Here is a 20105-nt window from a genome sequence, read left to right on the forward strand (position 1 = left end):
TAAAATTAATATAACGATCGAATTTATAAAAGGATTAAGCATGAATAGAGAATGTGTCTGCAGTTTGTCGGGGTTGTAATTGAATGCGAATTGTTCGCTTAATTAAAATCTAAACAGTTTTGTATGCAGGACTTTGAACAATGTTCTTGTTAGTAGTAGGGTAAAAGCTAATGTATTGTTTATATTTAAAATAGTAACGACAATAACTGGATAGAAGATGCTAAAATTGTTTACGTAATTTTTAAAACACGTGTTTCAACTGAATTAGAGAATATATGAGCCTTAACAAAGAATCATAATCGATTTTTCAGATTAGTTTAGACCTACTGCACACGAAGATAACAGCTTAGAGAATATTCAAGTCATAAAACTTCAAATAAAACTGGAAATTATATTCGTATTTGTAACTGGAATGTATCTCTAGTTACGAACAATTTATATTGCGGATATAAACTGTTTTGGTAACTATTTATTGAAGTTAAATTGAGAACGGTCTCGGAGGATCACGAAGTACACATCCAGATAGTCATATTATTTAGTAAATTACAATTTTATGGTTAAGTCTTGATTAGGACCAAGAATACCATGACGTATCTACGGAAGATGCTTCATTTATCTTCGTATCGCTTAAAATTACTTTCAAAATAATTAAAACTCATTAATGTATGATTAAATTAGATTCGCGAACATATTTTTCTGAAAGTTTTCAGAGAAGTATTTTTTCTCCTTTACCTAATTAATTTAAATTTTAATTTATATATTAAAAAAAAGAATTTTTACGAGTACTAAAAAACTTATTTATTTTCATAAAAATTTGTAATTAAATTAGTTACTTACTTTAAATGATTTTATGCCTAATATAATCATTAATTTAATAATTCAATTATTATTTTTGTATTAATGCAACTTAATCTTAAAATCAATTTTTTAATTGTTAAGTGTTACTTTTCTGTTTACAGCGAACGATGCAGTAACAGTTAAACACGATTTTTTTTTCTGCATGAATTTTATTTTCATCTTATCGTTACAATTATATATATACTTAAACACGATTTATATTAATTAGGCAATATTTATCTTTATATCAACGCGAATCGAGTTACAAATCTGAATGAAAAGAATTAGAACATTTGGATACGTAGATAAGACAATAAAATTATATCCTTATTCTTTTTACGATTATTTAATATCGTTAATTTAATAATAATAATAATAATATTTAAAAGAAGATTATTTCACGAATTAAATTTATATTTTATGTTTTTTTTAAACTCGTTTGAAAAAATGCAAATGTATTTTTTTTAATGTTAATTGAAATTTTGTTCGTTTATACTTTGCTGGGAAGATCGAGTTTAACATAAAAAATCTTTTTTTTAATAAAAAAATATTAAATCAATTTTACATAAAATTTTTGTGCATTTTTTTTTTTTTAAATTCGGCGTTTCGACTAGATTTACTTTTCCTCGTGTCTTACCTTCTCCATAAAGGTAATGAACATTTAACGGTGTGTAGAGAAATACGGATGATCTCGTCGAAATATTCTGGAGAAAGGTCGATACATCTTACCTCTTAGTGAATGCTGCATTTCACCTGGAACGAGTGTAAAATTATACGGTGTTTTAATAAAATAAGGCGCCTAAATGCAAGCAATTATAAGTCATTTGTATACAAACCATAATCTTTAAAATCGTACAGATCTTCCGATGGCATTGGATAATAATCGTAACAGTTCACGTCTCTAAGATACAATTTATAATAAATTTAATCTGATAATATTGGGAAACATATGCAAAATTTTATAAGATTTACCTAAGTGCACAATATTCCGCATCGCATATATGATCCGAATAAGAATCTTCAGTAACCTAAATAAAAAAAATTAACTTATGCTTTTCTTAGAAGTCAAAACTTGCTTATTAATGTTTAAATTAAACTTACATAACCGTCTTTATCTGCGGGATTGGAACAATTTATAGGATTTCTATATATAATGCGATTATTAACTACAGCTCGACATATTCTTCCACTGGGAGGTGTCAGATTGCAGCCCAGTCTGTTCAATCCATCTTCTAGATGACAGTCTGACCATTGTGGTTCTTCTCCATTAAGTAGAGCTAATTCGCGAAGTTGGTTTTGCCTTATTTCGTCATAATAATCCTAACACGAAGAAAATTTCAATAAGCTTATTGACGTAGACAAAATTCAAAAAAAAAAAAAAAAAAAAAAAAAAAAAGTTAACGAGATGATACGAACTGGAACTAAAAATCTTTGCAAGTCTCTAAGGGCTTTGGCCATTCTATTATAAGCCTCGTAAACGGGAGCAAATGCGGTAATTTCTACATGTAAATCTTCATTTAGATGATTATATTTTGGATCATTACCCTTACGAAGTTCTTCTTCCTAAAGTATGAATAAAAAGAAAAAAAAAAGAAAGAAAGATCGTAAACTTTCGGCTAATTTTCGGCTCTGTTATGATAATTGCGATAATAAATCTCTAACCTTAGCCTTATCTCTCATCGAACCACGTCCTAAAACAGCCATTTTGGTTTGTGTTGCTTCTTGTAATCTTTTTAAAGAATTTCCTTTAGGGCCTAGTAATTTGCCTACGAAATTAAACTGAAAAGGAAAATCATTAAAATCATTTTTCTCGCCTTACTCTAATAACAACAATAATAATTATAACGATAATGAAGCAAAAGAACAATTTTTTTTGCCTGGAATAACAAATAAAAATGAATTTCTACATTTTTTTTTTACAACTAAAATAGTATCTAATAAAATTATTTAATTTTAAACTTTAAAATTTCAGTACACAAAAACGGATATATACTTCGAAAACTAACCATAAAAATGTATAATTAATAGAAATTATTCGTAGCTTAACTCTCTTACAGTGTATTAATATAATTACAAGTTTTAAAATAACAGTTGTAAAGTTAATTAAAATAAATTGGGGTAGTGATTATTAATTTTAAGGTGGATTTTTTCTAATACATTTATGATTAAATAAAGTATAATGTGTGATCGTTACTGATACGTCGAATAGAAGATAAATCTTTTTGTTTAATGAGAAGTTTACTTTATAGATTACAGCAATCATTATAACTGTTTACTGAACTTCGAGTATGATGGATCCTATATCCGTGCAGAGAATGTGATCCATTTTTCTTTCTTCTTCTTCTAACATATCTTTTGGGTTGTGCTTTTGGTCTTTTATCTGTTTTTATCGAATCCATCGTAGATTTATTATTGCCAAACCTTTTGCGTGTCGATATTCCACTTCTGTCATTTCCAGCAATCCATTGTCTTTATGATAACTGTTGCATTCAACTGGTTTATCTTCAAATTGCTTTTTTATCCCAAGAATTTACATTATAGATACTTTATAAAGTAATATTGGCAAATAGCTATTTGTACTGTACTTACATTCTACTTTCCTTTTAGAAGACATTTCCTTTAGGATTTTATTTATTATTATTATCCCTTTTGAAAAGTGTTTTTTCAGTTATAAATCTTAGTTATAATTACTTATTATAATAGCAAATATTAATTTATGTATATTATCATTTAATATTCAGTATGTTCAATTTGTAAGTATAATTAAATTTTCATATATTATGTAAAAATAAAAATTAAATTTAGAATATGTAAAGATTTTTGAAATTTAATAATTGAACAGTAATAATAATATTATCTACATAAATTTATTTAATTTTTAAAGATGATTTTCATAGAAAAATAAATTCTTTTTTAAATAAAAATTGAATTTTATGAACTAAAAACAAAGACGTTTTAACAGTTAGCATTGTCATAATTATAGAAAGCATCCAGATTCCAATTAAACTAAAATTAATTGCACTAATTTCAACTCGATGAAATCTGATATTTAAATTAATTAAATAAATTGCTTTAAGAATAATCAAGTTTATTATCAAATATGTTTATATTTAACATTAAAAGGAGGATTATATAATGTATTATTAAAATACTGTACATGTACTGTACAAGAGTATATTACTGACTTATCTACTTAAAATCTTAAGAAATATATATTCGGGTTACTTTATATAGGTGTATTGTTTATTTTCATTAAGCCATAAAAAAAAGTAGAGATAATAAAAATAGCATTAAGTAAAAGGTGTGTATTGCACAGTAAGGATTAAACTTCAGTTGCCTTACTATTAAAAGAATTTATGAAGACAATAAAGCAGTTATTGCACTTCAAAATTAATACTGCGTCAAAGAATAAGTCAATATGTTATCTTCTTAAATGCTAAACAGCGTGATAATAAATAGAAAATTAAATTGTAAACATAGAAGCACTTCTGATCTCATCTTTAGATATGCTAATGAGTAAGAACTAATATAAAATACACCACAATAGTAAATTAATTTAATAGCTGTCTTTATTTTAAATTTTTATCAATTTTTAAGTAATTTTAATCAGTGATGTTAATGATAAAGGCATTAAAATGTTCTTGCTCTACCCTTTCATTATATAAAGGGTGTACAGGTAAAGTGTTACGAACTCAAATATAACTTGACCTATGTGAACTGTATTTTTCCCCCATTTTTATCAGGTGAATGAGGGGTTTCACCTGGTTTCAAAGGAGCTTCGTAACAATGCAAAAGTTATGTTGTTCCTCGCCCTCTTTCGTAGTAGGGCGGACAACTTTAAAAATTCAAATGGAATTTCAGAGAAAAGTGTTTATTTTTAAGTTCTACAGAAAAAAGACAATAAACTTTCATCTAAAGCACTTTTTTTATAACATGAGTCAATTAAATGTTAGGCACAGTTGGAGCTTGCGTTGTTTCAAAATTGTTTAGTCCCTCTCCTTTCAATTGTGCGGTCGACTATAAAAGATGTACCACTAAATCTGGGAAGAAAAATGTGGTTTCAGCAAGATGGTGCTTCACCACGTTTTGCCAAAGATACGTGTACTCTATTAAACCAGGAATTCGGTGACAGATGGATAGGTCGTGGAAGACTCGTTCGATGGCCCCCTCATACACCTGATCTCACATCTCTCGATTACTTTCTACGGAGATACATCAAGAAAAAAAAAAGTGACGTTCCTACCACCTACTTCGAGAGAAAAAATGAAACGGAGAAGGTGTGAAACCTGTGCTACAGCGGCCACGAAATGTTGTGCAGAATCGTGCAAAGTTTTATAAAAAGAATAAATAAATGTTTAAAAATAAGTGGCCAACAATTTGAATATTTAATAAAATAAATAAATAGACAAAATAGTGTTGTAGTTACTGCTATTCTTGTCAGTTTGAATATACAATTTTACACTTGATTCCATTTGAAATTTCAAATATAAATTTCCGAGGAGCGAAAGAATTTTACCATTGTTGTGAAGCTCCTTTAAAACCATAGAAAATAATAAAAATTTGCATCTTTTAAGTTCTTCTGGCGTTATTAGCTTGTAACTCTTCGCGTGAGACACCTTGCATAGTTATTAACATATATATGTACAGTTATTAAACGTTTTGTTAATTAATAGAAGCTTCTTTTGTAAAATATTCTATGTATACACTATTTAAAGACAAAGCCAGTTTCAGATCTAAGTTTAGGTACAGATATTTGCGCTTAGAGTGGCGTTTTGAATAGGCTCCACGTTTATATTTTGTGCTGAGCTCCCCAAAATACGGAGCCAAGTGTTTAAACATCATTACTAAATCATTACACTAATCAACACCGTTTAAACAATTTTGTTTAGCATATATCTAGTAGATTTTTTATATATATTCGAGAAAATTGAATCACAGAATTACTTTACATCTGATAAACTACAGATTATTATCGTATAATTAAGGCTATTAAAGAAATATTTTACTTTCATAAGTGCTTGAAAGATACAGAACTTCATCGAGAGGACAATGACATTTCAAATAAAAATTTATGTAAATTCTTTTATATCATACTTCAAGCAAGTTAGATATCTTCTTAATATGCAAATTAACAGAGATAGTGATTCCTTACAGCCTGATATTTCGTTGATAACTTGGGATCTGTTTAGACTCTCACAAATAAATAAAAACGAAGAACAGTAACTCTTTAGCCATTTGGGATTTCGGAGAAAACAAGAAACTTATATCTTAACTTTGTTGTAAACTGAAAGATAACACGGAATTTAAATTATCAATCAACTTTCTGAGTTAACAAACGATAACATTTAAAAAATTTTTCTATATCAATGCTACATTGAATATTATTAATTGTTATGGTCCTGAAACACGAAAGATTTTTCAGGGTTTAACCCCTCTTTCTAAAAAATTTGATAAGAACAAGAGAATTTAATAAGACATTACTATTGATTACACATATCTGTAGAATCTCTAGTATATAAAAAACATTCATTAGATTTAATTTTCTTTTTTAAATGTATTGAATATTCACTTTTATGCAAATTAAATCCATTACGATTAAATAATTCTACAGTTTTTTAAATTTATTCTTTAGTATTAAATATCTAGTAATAATGTTTTAAATACAGGCATTCTACATATATGAACTAGAAAATTACATAGAATTATTGAATTAGCATTTGTAAAAAATGAACAAACTAAAACAAAAAAAAAATCTACTGAAGAGATAAACAATGTCATTTTCAATTTACAATAGTTTACAGAATTAGTTTTAATTTTTAATTAATACGAACCATTTCTTTAAATAAAAAATATATAGGAAAAAAAGCCTTAATTAAAGTAAAAACGTTGTTAAATTAATTCATTCAAAAACGATTTCTTCTCGAATTAGTCTTGTTATCTACAGTTAGATGCGCTGAAGTGAAAGTTTTGCTGTAATAAATGGAACTTCTTTTCAAATTTTATCTGTTAAGAAATCTTTACACCTTTGTTATTTTTAAATTAAAAAGTAAAATTAAATTTTAGAATTTAAAATGATTAAAGTTCGTTCTGATTAACTTTTGAAAATTGTTTAACATTAAGATAGAATATTTTGAAAATTATCAATTCGTCTCATGCTTGAATGCATGCTATTCTTTTGTTTACAACAATTGCAAGAAAATAAGTATCTTTATCTAATATTTATGCATTTAACCCTGAAAATTTATAACTTTTTTTCAATTTATTAAAGAATGAAAAGTATAAAGATTAATAAATTCAAAATTATTATAAAATCCAAAAGCACGAGAAGCATTTATACGTTTGGTTTATCGTAAGCTAAGACCCACATAGAAGAGCCAATTAGATTTTTTTTAGCTCGGATTCAAGATGTAAAACGGCCTCAAAATTTAATATTTAATATAAAAGCCATAATAAGAAAATTATAAAAATTTATTTTATCGATTTTATTCGATTTAAAGAGTAGGATTCGTATTGTTACCGATTTTGGCCCACCTCGTCTCTCTATCACTAATGTTGAAAATATGATATATAGATATTAAAACACACAATTTTCATCACTTAGAGACTGTAAATATCTATTATAATTAAAGAAAAATCGTGAAGAAAACAATCAAAATTAACTGATATACCGTAAAATTCGACCGAACGTGTAAATCGATAGGCTTTTAGCTCAAAATTCTGATTTAGGTCTATACTTTCATACAATTCAAACTTAAAATATATAGCAGGGCAGAACTGAAGCATGGATACAATGTAATTTATCTATATCGAGAATTTTTAAGCTTAAAAACTTATACACCGCAATTTACAGTACGATAATGTTATATACACAAAAGTGAAATAATTGGTAAAATAATATCACAAAGTTCTCATTATAAAAATAACTTAATATAATAAAATACAACATTTTAAAATACTTCTATAAAAAGTTTGATAGATTTTCAAAATAAACTTCTCTTAATAGAATAAATTACAGTATAATATATTGAATATTATATAGATTCATATTTCATAATTGCTTGAGTGGATGGTTTTATAAATAGAAAAATTGCAAATCAATAAATAAGCAAAGAATTTTATTTCTATTTCTTGATTAAAATTCTTTAGCCTAAAAGATTTATTTTTATAAATGTAACATAATAATTAAAAATCAATATAAATTTTCAACAAGACAATTTTTCTTGACTAAGAATAAAGTATCAGATGAATTTCCATAAACCACTTTACTAATTTATCAAATACGATTTCTATTTCTAGATACAGTAACTTTTATTTTTATTTTCTGCATCAAAAATAGCTATTATAATTGAAAAATAAATAATTCTTTTTATATTCTTCTCACTCGAGACAATTATATTTTCGTTAGAGACTCATCTTTCCCTCTCTTAATTATCTGAACGACTAATGATGTCTCTTTCAGCATCCAAATTTTCAAAAGTTTTAACTAGTGTTTATTATGTAACCCGAACCCTTAATTCTTCCTCCATAAATATATTTTTTCCCCCACTAATTGTTTTTAAATACATTGAACTCATTAGAAAACATTAATATATTATGATGTTTTATGATTATAGTAATATGAAAGTAAAACATAGCTTTTATAAGGATAGAATCGAGAAAATTACGTTCTTTAAATCAATCATGATTTTTTTAAATGGAAAATATCTGTCATTTTGAATAGACAGTTATCCTTCTCCGAAGTCTTTTCTAATCTCATCCATATTCATGGTCTTTAATCTTGCTTTTTCACTAGGCTCTCAGTTTAATTATCTTCACTCTTTCTTTTCATTTGTTTTTTTTTCTGTTTGTCGTGTTTTCTGGTGTAAACACACCTGCTGGAAAGTCGGTTTTCAAAATATACGTAAAGAAACCTGTTACTAATTTCCTTTTTTTTATTATTATTATTTTCCTCTTCTGAATAGAAGCGTCAAATATTCGATTATGTTAAATGAAATGTTTTGAAGTATAATTTTGTTGAAAAGATATATATATATAAGAGAATAAATAATTTAACTAAACGACCATATTGATATCGTAGATAAATATCTAAAATATCCATTATCATATCTCATAGAAGAAAAAATATTTTGAATGTGAATTTGCTCGTTTCGTATATCCACTTTTCATAGCCTATTTGTTTAACTGAAATGTCTCAAAATGGGACAAGTGCCAACGACTATACTTACATTTGGATGATCTTTTACAGGTACTACTACTTTTACTTGCAGGCGAATCGATTTACCTTTATGGATGTCAGTAAACGTGGCCGATGTAAACTCCTCTCCACTTTCAATCCTGGAGATTTCTAAAGGAAAAAAAAAGTTTTATATTAAGTAGAAAATAAGCAGATTTTAAATTTCAAATTTTAAAATTTCAGTAAGCTTATACTATAGTTAAAAAAAAAACTAAGTGATATTTTTACATGGGAGGTTTTAGTCGAACCGAGTAAAATCTAGTGTTACTTAGTTTCTATACTAAGCTCCAGTCAAATGTTTATATTTAGATTTAAAAAAATTTAAGTATAAACATCCATATTCGAAAAAATTTTATATTTTTATTTATATTAAAATGAAAATATAATGTATAAGTCGATAAATTTAATTAGTTGAAGGAACATATCTGATTACTTTTCATATAAAATATGCCGTACTACAGGATATACGTTACTTTTCTAAAAATTAATTTGCTAGTTAAAAACGTCTTAAATATGAAAAATAAATAAATATATATATAACTTGCGTTGATCTTGGATAAAATTAACGAGTAATCTAAGAATATTTACTGTAATTTTTTTAAAAGAAAGAAAAAATTAATTTAGACATATTTATTTTTAGTGAATTTTTGCCTTAATTTTCTAAAATATATAACGAAAAAGAAATAAATAAATGTAAATTTAATTTTAATTAATAAAATAATTAACTATTGATTTTTATTAAAATATAGAGTCAATGATAAGGCTTCTCTCTAAATTCTCAAGCATTAACAGCTCAATAATTTACATTAATGATCAATTAAAATTTGTTCGATGACTTCTGGTTAACGATACGACAGAGTTTTATGCATTTAATTACAAAAGTGTAATTAGCGGCTGCTATAAATGAAGTTTATAAGTAATTTTCTACTGATTTTCTAATAGATTAAGCTTAATAATGAAAATTAAAATTTAAAGTCTCAACACTTACAATTTCATGAATTTTAAACTAATCATATTAATATATTAATCCTCGTAATATAGCCTAAATAAAAATATAATGTAATATAATGATAATATATAGAAAGTTTAGAAAGTTTATTGATGTTTCGAAGAATGAAATTTAAAATTCATTGAAATTTATAAAGATGCTTTTCATGTTAATTTTAATGCGAAATCTTTGATACAGTATAGAAAATGATAGTTGTTGAATTTATATTTCTTTGTCGCATGGTTTACCTTAATGATGAAAGCCGAAATAATTAAAGGCTGCCAGTGATGTCATTGAAAATTAAAATAATCCAAAAGGAAAATGTTCAAAATTATTTCTTAAAGTACCTCGTTAAATTCTATAAAAATAATTCCGAAAAGTCTAGAAATGATTAGATAAATAACTATAAAATATTCCGTTAATCTTAAAGTTAAATTCAAAATAAAACATTCTTTAGTTAACGTTAAATGATTAAGTAATATTAAATAATACACTTTTTAAAATAAATTATCATTTTAAAAAGATTTATGATAATTATTTCTTTTATTTTTCTTTTCTTGTTTTAATTTACTTCTTTGACAACGTACAGTTTATAAGATAAATTTTATTATTTTGGCAAACGTGCATGTTTCTCACCGTCAAAATTTATTAAAAAATACAAAAACTTTTTAAAAATAATGAATTTAAAGTGTACTAAAATATATGGAATTACTGAATAATTCTGCAAAATTCTGCCATTTAAAATATATATATATATATATATCACAATTTTTATATCGTTTTAAATGCAGTAAACTATTTTAATCACTATCTTAATGAGAAAAATATGTAAAAAATTACTTTCAATTTTTTTTTGTAAAAGTAGAAGAAAATTATTTTTACAAATTAAATTGAAAATAATTTAAAAAATGTGCTTCTTGTAAAAATATCGCCATTCTTTGTTAATTTTTCAGTGTTTTTTTTTCTTTTTTCTTTTCCTTTCCTGTTGTAATACTTATTCCCGATCAGCAAATAGTTAGGAAATTTTCAACATTCTTCTGTTTGAAATATCGTTACAGGCCAGAAGAGAATTTTCATGGATTTATCCATTCATAAATTTGATATCCTCTTATATGCGGGCTTTTGTCCAAGAAGTGATGTGGACTAGTCAATTTTTGTTGCCTCTATTCTGATGTTCTATCTCATGAGCTATTCTTGTATAGAAAGTTATTCTTATCTGTTATACACTACAATTCTTACGAAAAAATTCTTTTTGTCGTTTTTGAATTTTTCTACTTTGCAACAGAAATAAAATTGTATACTAGCATTATTTAGAATAGCCAATAAAAAACTCTTTCTCTTCATAATACAATTTGTTTAATAAAAAAAAAGTTTATATAAGCGGTTCTTTGGCGAATAATAGAAAGATTATTAATTAAGGAGAATTTATTGTGTTAACAAATTAAATCTTAAAAAGTATCGATGTTAAGAATAGTGATTAATTATATTTTTCCGAAAGAAATGCGGGGAGAAATTTGTACATGGTGCTGATGATAATCCCAGGTGTTCTTTCATCTCTTTTCTCACTAAAGGAACATCTTTTGTCCATCAGACAAGTGATCTGTAGGACGTCCTTTGAGACAGGAACAATATCAAAAAGATGTTCTTCCATTATGTTTGTTATTCCTTAAGAGAACATCCTCGTAGTCATTTAACACATAGTTCACACCAGCGACAACAAAAAATAAATACACGTATAATCATACATTACTACAATTCCATCAGTAAAAAATATTCTTTGAGTTATGATTGATTAAACAATTTAATTTTCTAAACTCTCTTGGCGTGAACAGTTTTTACATAAATTTAAATTAATTGAAAATTTTATCCGTTATAATTAGCTGCAAACATACTTAAAATATCTCTTCTATATCCACTTTAATTTTCTGTCATAATCAGTTTAAAATTTTATCATTTATTTTCATTTTTACGTGACAAAGTTTGAGTTTTAATGTTTTAAAATTAATTACATATATATTTTTTTAAAGTTGTTTTTCATATCGGGTTTAAATATCTTATTTTGTAGGAAATGTGTTACATTTTAGACATGTAAATTGTAGAATTATTCCTACTTTTAATAAAGCTTTGTATAAATACTCGAAATTAACGTTGTTAAAACGAACTTATAATGGTTTCTGTTTTAAAATATTTTATAAAATTTATAATAAATTATTTTTGTTACAAGTTTAAAATATATATATATAAGACATAAAATATGATAAATGAGACATCAATTTTTGACAAATGAAGGGCTTACAGAAAAAACTCGAAGAATTTTCAATAAAATATCGAGATAGGATGGTTCTCTTTCTTTCATATTTTATAAATTTATTTCTAATAATAATATTAATAAGTTAAAATAACATTTTAAATATTAAAACGATTTAATAACTTGAATTATCTGAAAGTTTTATTTAAAAAAGTCAATTTTAAATCGAATTTTTATACAATAATTGAAGAATATTGAATATACTAAAGGTTTCAAATTATATTTCACTCTTCTCTATCATTTTTTCCTCCTCTTGGAAGAGTTAACAAGATTTACTTTAATTTGAATGAACCTGACTAATGTTTAATTGCGCGTGGGATTAGCATGCAAATTGTAGGTCTTATCAATTCCTAGATAAATTATTTGTAATTAATGAATAATCATGTTGTCCCTACTTAAATTTTTTGGGAGGGGAGGGAAAAAAAACCTCTCACGAATTCGTGGCACAGTTTCTTGTTGAGGATAATTAGCGCTATTTATAACGTGCAGTCAACATGTGTGTTAACAGGCATTACTTGTGACAGAAAAATACAAATTCGACAATTTAATTTTTGTTAAAGTTCCAAACCGACAAGGAAATGCATTTTTGACGATTTACTGAAACGATCGTTTTATTAAATCAAAGTTTAAAAAATAATAATAATTTTAATAGAAAAACTATTAAGGTGACAAAATACAGATTTACGAGTAATCATTAATGCTAATGATTTTTTTTTGTAATTTTCTGCTAATGATTAATATCGAGCGCTAATGACAAATTAGCGCTTGACATTAAAAAAAATTAAAGTAAACGATTTAAAATTTTCTACACGTATAAAAATATATACAAAATTTCTAAATATCTTTTAAAAAAATGCCGTTTCTCTTAAGATTTATATATTATAAAAAGATATTCTGTATTGATAGAGGATGTAGAAGTAGAACATAATTTATATGTATGCAGAGTGATGGCTAAATTTTGAAAATCTGCAAACATTATCTAACTATACTATATTGATTGTAAACATATATAAAATGTTTTGATGGATTTTGTTTGGTTAAAAACGAATTTTCTTGCGAACATTACTTTCAATGGGATAAGCTTATAGAGATAAAAATTTGTCATTCTTTTCTATAGAAAATAACAATAAATTTATGTTTGTTGTCTATTTATTTAGGATAAAATAGAATAAGCTTTTTTATTAATATTGTAAAAATATTTTTTTTTAAATATTTTTAAAAATTGCATCAATTGTTATAACTCAAAAATATTTCTTAAACTTAATATACTTTATTTCGTAACTAGCTTACGATAGAAAAATAACAATAAAATAAAGAATTAAATAAGTAAACGACAAATAAACGGTTAAAAAACGATTTATCACATAACAATTTTATGTAAACACGTTAATCTCATAATAATTGGCAACCGAAATTGCAACGATTGACTTTATTATCGGAAATAAGTTACTTAAAATTCGTGTAGAAAAATATATGAAATTATTAAATAATAAGCATATTTTTTGTGTATAAAAATAAGAAAATAATTAATTATTAAACTTTTAAAAATTTATAATTATATATATTTTTAAAAAAGCAATAAAAAATACAATATGATAAATTTTATTTTATAAGTGAAATATGACAGTCGATCAATTTAGAACATAAATTAAGCTTATAAAATTTTAAATTTTTTTTCGATTTTTTTTCTTTAGAATTATATGGAAAACGACACAGAACATTAATAATTTAGCTGAATTTTTTAAAAAAATAATAATTAAAAAAGTTATTTTAATTCAGTAATTTCTCGGACTTATCCAAAACTACTTCCTGGATGTGTTCTATTTATAGACAAGAATCTAAATTTGAGGTAACTTAAAAATAAATAAATGTTAAAAATAATTTACGGTAAAATTTATTTTATCTTATAAAGGTTACGCCATATTTAAAACTACAACTTTTCTTTCATCGCTATCATAAATTTGTACAGAAAAAAAAGTATATTTTGGGCACTACATAAAATTTTTAACACTGCCTTGCCTTTAATTAGACAGAGATAATTATGTTAACATAATTTATAATTTCATAAACAATGCAGTTATAAATTTAAATATGTGAAATATCTCAGAGAAATATTTAATTTTAATACTTCTCGAATGGTATCCAGTAATTTAAATAAATTTAAATGAGAAAACAAAAGTAATCGTTTAAATGCAGACTCTGAACTAAATCTGGAGCTGTTTAGTCTACAGGAAAGACACATGATAGGATACCAACTGCCTACATATATCAACTTCATGTTTTAAAGAAATTCGATCATTAATAGTCTCATAGAAATTTGAGAATTATTACAAAACAAAACAAACTTCGTAAGCCAATATAAATTAATTTTACGAAAATATAGCAATTAATATATTTAATTATTAATATCAAAATAAATAATATATATATATATATATATTTATAGTTTAAATTTAATTATTAAAATATTTAATTATTTATACGAGTTAGTAAAAGTAGCACCGAAAAACGTTAAGTTTGAAATATTACTTTATGATTTATTTATTCAAGATGTTTACATCTCTTGAGATGCCATTCAACATGTTTGTCTCTCTGGAGAGAAATCTATATCTTGAATAATTAAAAGTACGATCATCATAGGAGATATAAATTAACCAAAAAAAAAAAGTTTGGGACAAAATTAATTATATGAATCTCAACATTCGATAATTACAATACCCTAAAATTTTAATGTAAATCCCATTAAAATTCTCTTTTACTTTTAACATAAAATTGATTTAATGAAAAACTTGTAGAACTTTTTTTTTTCTTTTGGAATTTATCATTTACTGTCCTGGAAAAGATCAAGAAGGTCCTATACTTTTTAAAAATGAATTTTTTTTCTTTAATTTTCGTTCGAGGCTGCATTTAATTTAGTCGTTCAGTGACAAATTGCTGTTTTAAATCGATCAAAACGTCTTGAACTTAAATTATCCTTCCAAATAAATTTTAAGCGGATAATTGAGTTAAGTGTACCAACAGTTCAAGGAAAGGTAAATTTTTTTTTAAAAAATGGGATTGAAACCATTTGGCGCTAAGCTGATTTATGTCAGTAAGTAGTTTTTGTATCGGTATATGTAATTGAATGATAAATAGTTTACATTTTAAAAAGAGCTTACAGCGGTTTTTAGAGAAAAGTCAATAGTTTTATTCCAAAACTGCTCTATTTTGTATTCCCGAATTCCAAAAGTACATTTCTCTTTGGAATATAAATGCTTCTTACTTTCCTTTCTTAAAGGAATATATCAGTTTATTCTCGAATAACTTAGACAAAGATAAAAAAGTTCTAATTATATTCGTAGACGAATTACTCATAAGATAAAATATAAAATATAAAGAGTAAGAGATAAAATATAAAATATATAAAATTATAAGATAAAATATAAAATATATAGAGTATGCAATATTAATCAGCTTAGAGAAGAATATAATATATAAATAACGACATTCAATATGTCGACATTAATTACCAAGCAGTTTGTTTTCAAATATAATTATTTATCATTATATATTATATATAATATAGTTAATTGAAAAATTTTGTTTAGAAAGCAATACTCATTTCTCTATGTATTATAAATGACAACACTCGTACTAAAAAGAAGAAGAAAAAAAAACAGAGAAAGTGCTATCAAAACACACACCTAAGAGTTATTTTTATTCATTATCAGACGAAAAATCTAGACCTGTCATGGTTTCTCGTTGAAAAAATTTGGAGAAGAACAAACAACTGCTGAGTTTATTGGAAAATTATCACCGTTACTATTTCTATAGTAACTGTAGAAGCTACATATGTATATTACACGAATATTTATATAAGTTATAAATATAAGTATTATATTATGCTATTAGAGTATATCATATAAATTACGAATGAACAGATACTGTAAACATAATTCTAACATATAAATATAAATTGCTTCGGATTTAATTTTATCTTTCTCAATATATATATATATATATATAATATATATTAATATTTTATAATTATTTTTGTAATAATAATATATACATTACGTATTTGAATTGATTAGATGTAATTACTGACGTTATTTTTATTATATTTTTTATAAAAAAGAAAGAAATATTATTAGTCCTACCGTTACTCAATAGACTTTTCAAGCTTAAGATCAAGGAAGAAATGCTCCTTATAAATGACGTATAAAGAGGATCGAAAAATGCCATTTTTGACATATTTTCCAAGTATGAGTGTAATAAGAACTTCAGAAAAACTGCCAAGAGTTTTACAGGAAATATTTTTATTGGAGAATGCTAAAACGCGTTATAGTAATTTTCAGTATGCAATTTTTAAGATGATGATTTGCTGGAAGCGAATCTGTAATACCAAATTTCGAAATATTTATAGTCATATTTTTAATAATATTTTAACATATAAATATTTTACAAGTTTTAATATTATTTATATTTTTTTAAAATGTCCTAAGGAACGAATCTAAAGAGATAAAAATAGTTCATTAAAAACAAACAAACAAGTAAAATTTTGTTCTATATTTAGTTTATTACTTAAATAACAGTATTATATGGATTAATTAATTTTATTTTATAAGTATATTTGTGTAAATAATATAAGTAGAAATTAATTGAAAATTTTTACTAGCGAAAATCGTTGCAATATTAATCAGCTTAGAGAAGAATATTTTATTTTTTTAAAAAAAAGAAACTTCAAAAGTAAATCATTAAGATAACGATAAACAAGATTTAAAACTATAATAATTATTTTCTAAAATTAAAATAATTTAGCGTAGCTTAAATTAAAATTAAAGGAGTAATTTTAATGTATTACATTTTTTTTTAATTGTAAAGTTATTTTATTTTGATGGAAATGAATTGTTCGTTATTGCAGATAATGAGGCGGAAAAAATATTAATTTTTGATAAAGAAAAAAAATAAAATAAAGTAAAACTTTTCTATCATTTTCGTAATTTTAATGGTAAAAAGAAATTTAATTTGTTTAAACTGACAAAGGAAGCATTTAGTTTCTGAAAGTTTCCGAAGATGTTTTAGATGATGAAAATCTCTTATCCCTAATAGTTTCCTTCTAGTTGTTAAATTAGAAGTTTCTCTTATTGCAAAAGACTTCTATAAAGATTACCGCAATTCTTTTTATAAAAAAATTGCTTAGGTTTTTGTTGTTTTTGATACGTTGTACCTAATAAGATACTTGCTGTACGACCAGAAAAGTTTGTGATAATTTAAAATTAAAGTGGTTACATTTATGATAATGAAATTATCATAAATCGTTCTTGTAATTTAACTATCACGAATAAATATTTTCCCCTTAAATAACCAACACTAGTTAATTTTTATGTTTATTTAAAATTTAAATTAAAATCCCTCCAAAAAAAACTGATTTACGCGTATAAAAATATTTATCTATCATGATTTTTAAATCTATAATTATCACCTTCGTATTTTACTGTAAGAATAAACAAAATTGGTAGGATTTTATCTTTATTTACATTCTCTTTACACATACAAATTGATTAGAAGATTACTTTTCTCGTAAAAATTTATTTTTTCTTTGCTTTCAACGTAATATATTTTAACTTCATCTGCGACGATTTACAAAATATCTTCCATATTTTTTTCCTTTAGATTATTTAAAAATTGGAGGGGAAAAAAACAGTTTGAGAGATTTTCAATTACAAAATATATCTTTAAAGAAGTAAGTGATCGTTATGAATATCTTAGAATATAAACTTTGGCTATATCTACGTATTATCTTTCTTTATTTAGATAAGATAAAAACCGACCACAATTTTCTTTGTTAGAGACTATTTCTATTTTATTAGTTTTTAAATAATGTAACCCAAATCTGATAAAATAGGCAGAAAAACCTTTTAAAAAGATGTAAAATTAAAATAGCCGTATTTAGTATCAGAAAAAAGATAACACGACGTTAGCGAATATCTACATTATACTTTCAGCTTTAACAAAAAATCCGATAGAGATACATTAACTTTACAATTCCTTTAAAGGTATTTTTTTTTATAGCTTGTCGTGTCTTATCTGCCTTAAACAGCAGAGCATATCTGTCTTTAACCTATAGTATCAGGAGATAAATCAATAGCTGTAGGTTTTACTAAAGTTCTTCACTGTTTTCTACGATTTGATCAAAGAAAGAAATATTTCATCCCTTTTTACTAATCCATAATTCAATATGGTTAAAGAGGAATTGCAAATGCATCGACACACTCTACTCGCAAAAATCACAGTCCATCTTTTTTAAGGTTATTTAAATAAACTCTATGTAAATAAACTGAAAATTTTGTTTGACTTCCTTTATTGATAAAAATATATATATATATATATAAATATATATATTCTATTTTTAAGATACATCCATTGCTTTAAAATATAAAAAGTCATAAATATAAATATAAGGACCATTTACCATTGTTATTATAGAGGAATGCGTATTTGGATTAAGTATCTAAACAATAACTAGCATATGTGGGAGTGTAACATTTATCTGACTCATTCATCATCTTGATTGCTAATAAGTCCTGAAACGAGAAATATCTTTCTAGCATATTTAAGTTAATTTCTCTCTAGCTATTTACTCAATTTAGTTTAGTTGGCACATTTCCCGAGAGAAAAAACCAGAGGTAGTTCAATAACCCGTTGTTCTGTCTACAACTTTCGTATTCAGAGCGGTCTTTTTGATCACGTCTCTCAAGTAGCCGCTCGAATGGAATTAATAGCAACGCATAGGTGTAAAATTCCACCGGGAGAATTTTTCAATTGGAAACTTTCTCATTTATACTTTTTCATCTAACGCGTTGTGACATTAATAAATTAGATTATCGGATTTATATAATACCGCGTAAGGTAGACGATGTTACTTAATCCTAAGTTTACATCGATCACCATGATGTCACGGATGCTCACCTTTTTCTAGTAGTCTTTTGGCATGGGGGAATTCTTTTTCAATGCTGTTTTTCTCTTGCTGTAACTGTAATACATAATTGTCCACGTTGTTGAATGCCATTTTCCGTTTGGAAGCAACTTTCTTCCGATTCTCTTCGTTAAAGCACGTCGTGTATACATCCGCGCTTTATTTACTACTCTTCTGTATATATACGCGATAAAAATAAGTTCGGCAAATTTAATCGAAATAAAATTCTTAAAATTAAACATACGAACGTATTATATACATTTATACATTAAAATACATCTCGTATTAAATTCTGAACATTGATTAATTAAGTTAACACCACTTAAGGATTTTTAATTGAAAAATAATTTCACAAATAATCGTAAAGTTTTAGAGGATTGTTTTATATAAATTTACCACTTAAAATTATTTCTAAAATGATTTATTTTGATATAGAAATGAAATTATCTTTGTAAAAATAATTTTTATTTCTTAAATTATCATATCTTAATTACACTATTCTTAATTATGCATTTAATTACCCATTTATAATGTTAACGAGCATTTTTGAAATTTATATATAATTATTTTATTTACATATTGTTTACTTAATTGATTTCAAGAGGTTTTGCATTTAAATGGAATTTTTTAAAAATATAAAAAAGAAAAAGAAAATTTATAAGGTTCATTATAAATCTTTAGAAGCTTTTTCTATTTCCTTCTGTACTATCCCAATCGCTATTATTACCGAGAGTTGTCAACAATTTTTTTTTTCTTTTTATAAAGGTTTGTCGACTTCCAG

The 20105-nt window shown here is 24.9% G+C and overlaps 1 protein-coding gene across 1 annotated transcript; it reads right to left on the reverse strand.

Annotated features, from left to right (window-relative positions):
- Positions 1 to 841: 841 nt before the first annotated feature.
- Positions 842 to 19475, reverse strand: LOC136975183 (KH domain-containing, RNA-binding, signal transduction-associated protein 3-like). Its single transcript, XM_067270217.1, has 8 exons — positions 19318 to 19475; positions 9063 to 9181; positions 2500 to 2616; positions 2254 to 2400; positions 1939 to 2157; positions 1810 to 1865; positions 1674 to 1738; positions 842 to 1590 (listed from the first exon to the last, which is right to left on the reverse strand). The coding sequence occupies exons 1-8, from the start codon at positions 19415 to 19417 to the stop codon at positions 1499 to 1501; spliced, it is 915 nt and encodes a 304-aa protein (XP_067126318.1). The 5' UTR covers positions 19418 to 19475; the 3' UTR covers positions 842 to 1498.
- Between the last annotated feature and the right edge of the window lie 630 nt (positions 19476 to 20105).

This window comes from Centruroides vittatus, unplaced genomic scaffold (genome assembly GCF_030686945.1).
Source record: "Centruroides vittatus isolate TY-2023 unplaced genomic scaffold, ASM3068694v2 contig_364, whole genome shotgun sequence".
Taxonomy (NCBI): Eukaryota; Metazoa; Arthropoda; class Arachnida; order Scorpiones; family Buthidae; genus Centruroides; species Centruroides vittatus.

Coding starts and splice junctions, on each gene's coding strand:
- LOC136975183 (XM_067270217.1), bottom strand. CDS start 19,417: ATGGCATTCAACAACGTGGACAATTATGTATTACAGTTACAGCAAGAG. Junction 2,401..2,499: donor CGATGAGAGATAAGGCTAAG/GTTAGAGATTTA, acceptor TTCATACTTTAG/GAAGAAGAACTTCGTAAGGG. Junction 1,866..1,938: donor CCGCAGATAAAGACGGTTAT/GTAAGTTTAATT, acceptor TTTTTTATTTAG/GTTACTGAAGATTCTTATTC.